This window comes from Physeter macrocephalus, chromosome 21, assembly GCF_002837175.3.
Source record: "Physeter macrocephalus isolate SW-GA chromosome 21, ASM283717v5, whole genome shotgun sequence".
Lineage (NCBI taxonomy): Eukaryota > Metazoa > Chordata > Mammalia > Artiodactyla > Physeteridae > Physeter > Physeter macrocephalus.
The window spans coordinates 93,200,526-93,208,120 of record NC_041234.1 but is presented as its reverse complement, the minus strand read 5'-3'; the positions used below and the strand labels follow the sequence as shown (position 1 = coordinate 93,208,120).

The 7,595-nt window shown below is 46.3% G+C and overlaps 1 protein-coding gene across 1 annotated transcript; it reads left to right on the top strand.

Moving 5' to 3' along the window:
* Positions 1–1,721: 1,721 nt before the first annotated feature.
* Positions 1,722–2,991, top strand: RNF113A (ring finger protein 113A). Its single transcript, XM_007116640.3, has one exon. The coding sequence runs from the start codon at positions 1,901–1,903 to the stop codon at positions 2,933–2,935; it is 1,035 nt and encodes a 344-aa protein (XP_007116702.2). The 5' UTR covers positions 1,722–1,900; the 3' UTR covers positions 2,936–2,991.
* The last annotated feature ends 4,604 nt before the right edge of the window (positions 2,992–7,595 follow it).

The following is a 7,595-nucleotide window of genomic DNA, read 5'->3' as shown; positions in this document are numbered from 1 at the left end:
GGGCCGGGGCGGCCGGAGCCTGTGCCCCGCAGCGGGAGAGGCCACAGCAGAGGAAGGCCCGCATACCACAAAAAAAAAAAAAAAAAAAAAAGAGAGACAAAAGATTAATATCTGTAATATATATATAAGAAGCCCTATAAATCAAAAAGAAAAAGACAACAGAACAAGAAAGGATATAGGCAGATGATCCACATAATAAGAAATGCAAAGGATCATTAAATATGTAAAAGTGCTATTTTAGTTTGCATTTTCCCAGTCTGCTGTTAAGACCTTTGGCAAAACATTAACCAGAATGCACCTCAACCCTGACAAATGGGCTAGTGTCAGAGCCATCTTACCTTTGACACATAGTAACGATTAACTCCAGAGATGCGCCTATCTCTTTCCATCAAATTCCACTGATATGAATAATGGGCAACCCTTTTTTCCTACAATTAAAAGAAATTGTTATTGTAGTTTACAAAGATGAGTGACCCAATAGAGGGATATTAATAAGTGACATTCCAGAAAAATGGAATCACTGATATAAAAACCAAATTAACAATATAAGACCAGAATCCTAAATAAAATCGGACCACTAAACTTTGGAGTTAAGATGGTAACCATGATTTCTTACACTCTCTATTTTAATCAGCATCATTTTTTTCTTTCCTCCTTTCTCTTTTTTTTTTAAAGTCATGACTACTTGTTCTCTTTGGGGACCCTACTGAGAGGAAACAACAGTGGTAGATCACAAGTGAAAGACAATCACAAAACCAGAAAGTAAATACATTTATACTCTGTACTTTAGAGATAATGTGAAGGACTAATTAGAGAGGAAAATCACAATCCTAATGTGAAAAACAGGAGCATGACCTAATTTCCTAAAGGCTTGCAAGAGAAAGTGGAAGGATAAAAAAATGTCAAGGTAAAAAAAACCTAATTAAGGGGAATTTCCCGGCGGTCCAGTGGTTAGGACTGGGCGCTTTCACTGCCCGAGCGGGGTTCAACCCCTGGTCGGGGAACTGAGATCCCGCAAGCCGCGCGGAGCGGCCAGAAACAAAACTAACTAAGGCTAGGAAAAAAGTGAAAAACAAGAAGATACCAAGATTTGGATGCGAGAAATTAAAATCAAAATCCAGCAAGAAAGGAGACCAGAGGTCAGATGGAATGGGGCAAGACTAATTGACGCCTCTCTCCTCTGCCAGGCAGTTTGGACCTACCTCTTTCAATCTCCTGCCTTTCCAGCCCCCAAAACTCTACTCCGCCCTCCTGCCCACGCTTCACCTAGCAACCAGCTGTTTCTTGCTAAAGTAGAATACGGTTCCCGTCGGCTTCGTTCCGCAAGCCTCTGCTTTTAGGCAACAAAAAGAAAAAGGGAGGGCCGATCTCGGTATTCCCCATCTCGGAGAGAGGCTCCGGGTCCTAACGGGTTCCCGACCCCACCGCCCATTTCGTAACGCCAGCCGGTGGAGTCAGCCGCCGGGCCGGAGAAGCAGCCTTACCTTGCCCCCGTTAGTGAACCTGTGGATGCGTGCAGTGGCCATTCCCGGGATGAATAAGCACGCGGCCATGACGGCGATCCCGGGGAGAATCTCGAACCACATCGCGACACCGTTACCAAGGCCAAACACTTCCTTCCAAGCTCCTTAAAGGTGACCCGGCTTCAATCCCTTTCCGGTAACTTCCGCAGCAGCGCACGAGCGGGGCGGGGTCACGTACGCGTCCGGAGGAAGCGACGGGGCGCGGCAGGGCCCAAGAGTGGCGCGCGCCCGCGCTCTCGCACACTTTTGCTCCCGCAGTCGTCTTTCCGCAACCGATTTTGCACCGACTCGCGGTCTAGCGCAAGACGTGCAGTGACGTGAAGCAGCTCCGCGCCACCCAGCAGGCCACAGCCGTTTCGGAGCTCGAAACTCTTAAAATGGCAGAGCAACTTTCTCCAGGAAAGACGACAGACCAGGTGTGCACCTTTCTTTTCAAAAAGCCTGTGCGAAAAGGGGCTGCAGGCCGCAGAAAGCGCCCGGTCTGCGACCAAGAGTCCGGAGACAGCAGCAGCAGCAGTGACGAAGGTAACACTGTGGTCCGCCCGGAAAAGAAGCGGGCGACCCACAATCCGATGATACAGAAAACCCGTGGCAGTGGTAAACAGAAGGCGGCTTACGGCGACCTGAGTAGCGAGGAGGGGGAGGGGGAGAACGAGCCCGAGAGCCTCGGCGTGGTCTATAAGTCCACTCGCTCGGCGAAACCCGTGGGGCCAGAGGATATGGGGGCGACTGCTGTCTACGAACTAGACACAGAGAAGGAACGTGACGCGCAAGCCATCTTTGAGCGCAGCCAGAAGATCCAGGAGGAGCTGAGGGGCAAGGAAGATGACAAGATCTATCGGGGAATCAATAATTATCAGAAGTACATGAAGCCCAAGGATACGTCTATGGGCAATGCTTCCTCCGGGATGGTGAGGAAGGGCCCCATCCGAGCTCCCGAGCATCTGCGTGCCACCGTGCGCTGGGATTACCAGCCCAACATTTGTAAGGACTACAAGGAGACTGGCTTTTGCGGCTTTGGAGACAGCTGCAAATTCCTCCATGACCGTTCAGATTACAAACATGGGTGGCAGATCGAACGTGAGCTTGACGAGGGTCGCTATGGTGTCCATGAGGATGAAAACTATGAAGCGGGAAGTGATGAGGAGGAAATACCGTTCAAGTGTTTCATCTGTCGCCAGACCTTCCAAAACCCAGTTGTCACCAAGTGCAGGCATTATTTCTGCGAGAGCTGTGCGCTGCAGCATTTCCGCACCACCCCGCGCTGCTATGTCTGTGACCAGCAGACCAATGGCGTCTTCAATCCAGCGAAAGAATTGATTGCTAAACTGGAGAAGCATAGAGCTGCAGAAGAGGGTGGTGCTTCCGATTTCCCAGAAGACCCCGATGAGGGTCCAATTCCCATTACTTAATTTTCCCATTATACGCAAATCTCAAAATAAATGTTTTGTTGTTTTGGAAATCTTAATTCGTGTCTTTCCTTTCTAGGGAAAGTTGAGAGTAAAAGGCGGGTGGTGAATGAAGTAGGGTCCTGGATGGATGGCTTGTAAAAGCACCAAGGTAGGTATAATCTGGATTTTTACCTGGTATAAATGCTGCCTGTGTGTAACAGATACTTTTCAAAACCCTTTAGCATAAATTTGGGGGGATGGGAGAAGTTCGAGAAAAGCTAGAATTTGCTTGAAGTGACCAAAGCTGTGATGAAAGCAAGAACTGGACCTATTTATTATATCACATTTTTGCATAACTTAATAATTTACAAAAGTACTTTCATACATTATCTGTTTTGGGAGCACGCACTACTTCAAAATACACCCCAGCCAAGGTATGTCTGTTGGGGGTTGAGGGGAGGATTGGGTTGGGAGACTGGTAGCTGTAGCCCAGCAGCCTGTGCATATGGGAAATGCTTGCTCTCCTGAAAGCGCCTGTGGGCAACCCCCCTTCCATGGATGACAAATGGCCTGTGCTCCGCGGCCCAGTATGATAGCCACTACACTAGCTTCATGTGGCTGTTCGCCCTTGAAATGTGGCTGGTAGCCACCGTATTGGACATGCAGTTCTAGACTGAACTTGTGAACCTACAGAGGGCAAAAATCTAACATTTTATAATCCATTGTCTGAAACTGTGTTCTCTCAGACCCTGTAATAGAGCTGATCACGCCCTATTAAAGTTAATCTATGTACCTTGTCTTCCCAACTAGTTTGTGAACTCCTCAGTGACCAGGCCAGTGCTTGGCATATAATAAGCACTTAATAAATAAACCCAGAGAGGTTTGAAAAAGGAGATCAGGGCCAAAGCCTGGAACCCAAGCCGAGGAGCTTTGACTATATTCTGTTGGTAATGAGGAGATAGAGACTTGGGGAGGGGAACACAATCAGACTTTTTTTTTTTTAATGTTACTGTGGTTGCAGGCTATCGGATAGATGGCAGGGAGATGGAAGGCAGGGAGGCCAGTTAGGGCAAATGACTAGTAAATTTTTATTGATCTGACTAGAATTTGGGCTGATCCCAGGAAACAGATGTAAGAATAAACTGTGGGTTAGAGTTTTTATATTCATATTCGTTAGTCCATTTAAAGATATTCTTTGAGCAACTACTCTGTCAGGCACCATGCCTGGCATACGGGATATTAGCAAACAAGATAGACATAGCCCCTTACCTCGTGGAGCTGGACATCAAACAGTGCAGGTGTGATGAATACAAGAACAAAAGTGCACTGGGTTGATCTCTCAGGATTAAGCCAATCCCAGCCTTTGGGAGAGTTCAGAATCAAACTCACTTGATATAATGTGATAACATTCTTTAACAGAATGTATTAAGTACAGTGGGGATACATGAGAAGCCTAGTGGGAAAAGGGCTAAAGAAAGCATCACACAGAAAACAGCATTTAAGAGATGAGACAAAAAAACAGCAGAACAGGAAAGAGGAAGTTGTAGAGACAGATGGAGAAAGACAAGCTTACACTGAGGTGGAACGCAAAGGAAGACAGTGTTCTAAAAAGTGTCATGGGGCTTCCCTGGTGGCGCAGTGGTTGAGAGTCCACCTGCCGATGCAGGGGACACGGGTTCGTGGCCCGGTCCGGGAGGATCTCACATGCCGCGGAGCTGCTAGGCCCGTGAGCCGTGGCTGCTGGGCCTGCGCGTCCGGAGCCTGTGCTCCGCAACGGGAGAGGCCACAGCAGTGAGAGGCCCGTGTACCGCAAAAAAAAAAAAAAAAAAAGTGTCATGGAAAGAAACAGGACAATGAGTAGCAAAAATCAGTGGTGTACTCAAGGTATTTTTCATGTTTACAAAGTTTATGATTAAATTTTTTTAAAGAAATATTTTATCACCTTTAATTAAATGGTGCAACTTCATTTCATAGGTGAAAACTAAATAGTTATTCCTACAAATTAAAAAAAAATTAAATATGGAGGGAGTTCCCTAGTGGCCTAGTGGTTAAGACTCCAGGCTTCCACTGCCGTGGTCCGAGTTCAGTCCCTAGTTGGGGAACTGAGATCCCGCAAGCCTTGTGGTGTGGCAAAAAATATATATATATATATATATATACATATATATAAAAATATATATATACGTATATATAAATATATATATATTTATTTATATATATAAATATATAAATATTTATTTATTTATTTATTTATTTATTTATTTATTTATTTATTTATATATATAAATATATAAATATTTATTTATTTATTTATTTATTTATTTATTTATTTATATATATATATATATGGCGGGGGGGGGAAGAAAGCATGCCAGCAGAGATGAGTTGCAGCTGGACTCTGAAGGCGCTAACCTAGTCTGAGAGCTCAGAGGAGGCTCCCCTAGGAGATGACCCTCAAATTGAGACCTGAAAGGGGGGTGGTAGGAAGAGTATCACGGTCAGAGGGTTAGTATATACCAAGGACCTGAAGTGAGAGACTGGCTTCAGCTAGGAACTCGAAGCAGACCAGGATGCTGGAAGAAAACGACAGATGGTAGTCAGGGCCAAGTCAGCCACCTTGCAAGTCACGTTAAGGACTCTGGACTTTATCAGAAGGGCAAAGGGATGCCATCAAAGGGTTTTAAGAAATTAAGTGAGATGATCAGATCTGAATTTTAAAAAGATAATTCTGCAGTGTGGGAAATGGATTGTGGAGACCGGACACAAGACAGGGAGATCAGTTAGGAGGCTCGTGCACTAGTCCAGGTGATATGATGGCAGACTGGACTAGACCGGAGGCTGTGGACATTCATTTAATAAATAGGTTTTGAGCACCCACTATATGCCAGACATTGATTTAAGCACTGGAGATACAGCCAAAGCAAAACATTCAAGTCCCTGCACTCTAGAACTTACATGAGAGAGAGTAACAGAATTATACATGCATGATATGTAATAGATTGAGCTAAGTGCTATGAAGAACAATGAAGCAAGGTAAGGGGATGAGAGTGCGGCGTGGGGGGGCATGTTATTTTATATAGGGTGGTCAGGGAGGGCCTCTTCTGATAAGGTGACATTTGAGCAGAGACCTAAATGAAGCAGATATCTGGGAGAAGAGCATTCCAGACAGAACACCAAGTGCAAAGGCCCTGAGGCAGGAAAGTGCCTGACATGTCCTAGGAACAGTGAGGAAGACATGTAATTATCTGTTTTGGGAGCCCGTACAGAGTGGACTGAAGGAAGAGGAAAGAACTCTTTAAGATTAGATAAGAAAAGTAATGGGGGGGCAAGGGCAGGCTGTGTACAGCCTTATGAGCCATTGTAAGAACTTGAGTTTTTTTTTTTTTAAAGAAGATGTTGGGGGTAAGAGTTTGTTAATTAATTTATTTATTTTTACTGTGTTGGGTCTTCGTTTCTGTGTGAGGGCTTTCTCTAGTTGTGGCAAGCGGGGGCCACTCTTCATCGCGGTGCGCGGGCCTCTCACTATCGCGGCCTGTCTTCTTGTGGAGCACAGGCTCCAGACGCGTAGGCTCAGTAGTTGTGGCTCACGGGCCTAGTTGCTCCGCGGCATGTGGGATCCTCCCAGACCAGGGCTCGAACCCGTGTCCCCTGCATTAGCAGGCAAATTCTCAACCACTGCACCACCAGGGAAGCCCAGAACTTGAGTTTTTATTTTTATTCTCAGTGACATGGAGGGTCACTGGGAGGTTCTGAGCAGAGGACTAACATGATCTAACACTGGCTTTAAAAAGGATCCTTCTGGAACTTATGGGGGATAATGGAAATGTTTTTGTTACACAGGTGTCTACATTTGTCCAAACTCACTGGACTGTACATGTATGTGCATTTCATTGTATGTGATTATATCTCATTAAGAAACACCTTCAAATCAAAGGAGAAAGAAAAGAAACTGGTTGCTATGTAGAAAATAAACCGGGGCAGGAGGGTCAAGGGATGAAGCAGATCAGTTAGAAGGCTACTGCTGTTGGGGCTTCGCTGGTGGCACAGTGGATAAGAATCCACCTACCAATGCAGGGGACGTGGGTTTGAGCCCGGGTCTGGGAAGATCCCACATGCCGCAGAGCAGCTAAGCCCGTGCGCCACAACTACTGAGCCTGCGTGCTAGAGCCCACGAGCCACAACTACTGAGCCAGCATGCTGCAACTACTGAAGCCCATGCGCCTAGAGCCTGTGCTCTGCAACAAGAGAAGCCACTGCAATGAGAAGCCTGCACACTGCAATGAAGAGTAGCCCCTGCTCACCACAACTTGAGAAAAGCAGCACAGAGCAATGAAGACCCAACGCAGCCAAAAAATAAAAAATAAAAGGCTGTCCAGGTGAGAGATGGTAAGTGCCTCAAACCAGGTGGTGGTGAGAAGGGGTCAGATTCTGAATGCAGTTTGAAGGTAAAACTGACAAGTTGTCTTGGCAGGTTAGAAATGAGGTGTAAGATAGAGAGAAGAGTCGAGGTGACTCCAAGATTTTTGACCTGAGCAACCAGGTGGAAAGTGGTACCACTTAGTGAGATGGAGAGAGGCACATAGAGAAAAGTGCATAAAACACAACTTTGGGGCTTCCCTGGTGGTGCAGTGGTTGAGAGTCCGCCTGCCGATGCAGGGGACGCGGGTTCGTGCCCCGGTCC

Coding starts and splice junctions, on each gene's coding strand:
- RNF113A (XM_007116640.3), top strand. CDS start 1,901: ATGGCAGAGCAACTTTCTCCAGGAAAGACGACAGACCAGGTGTGCACC.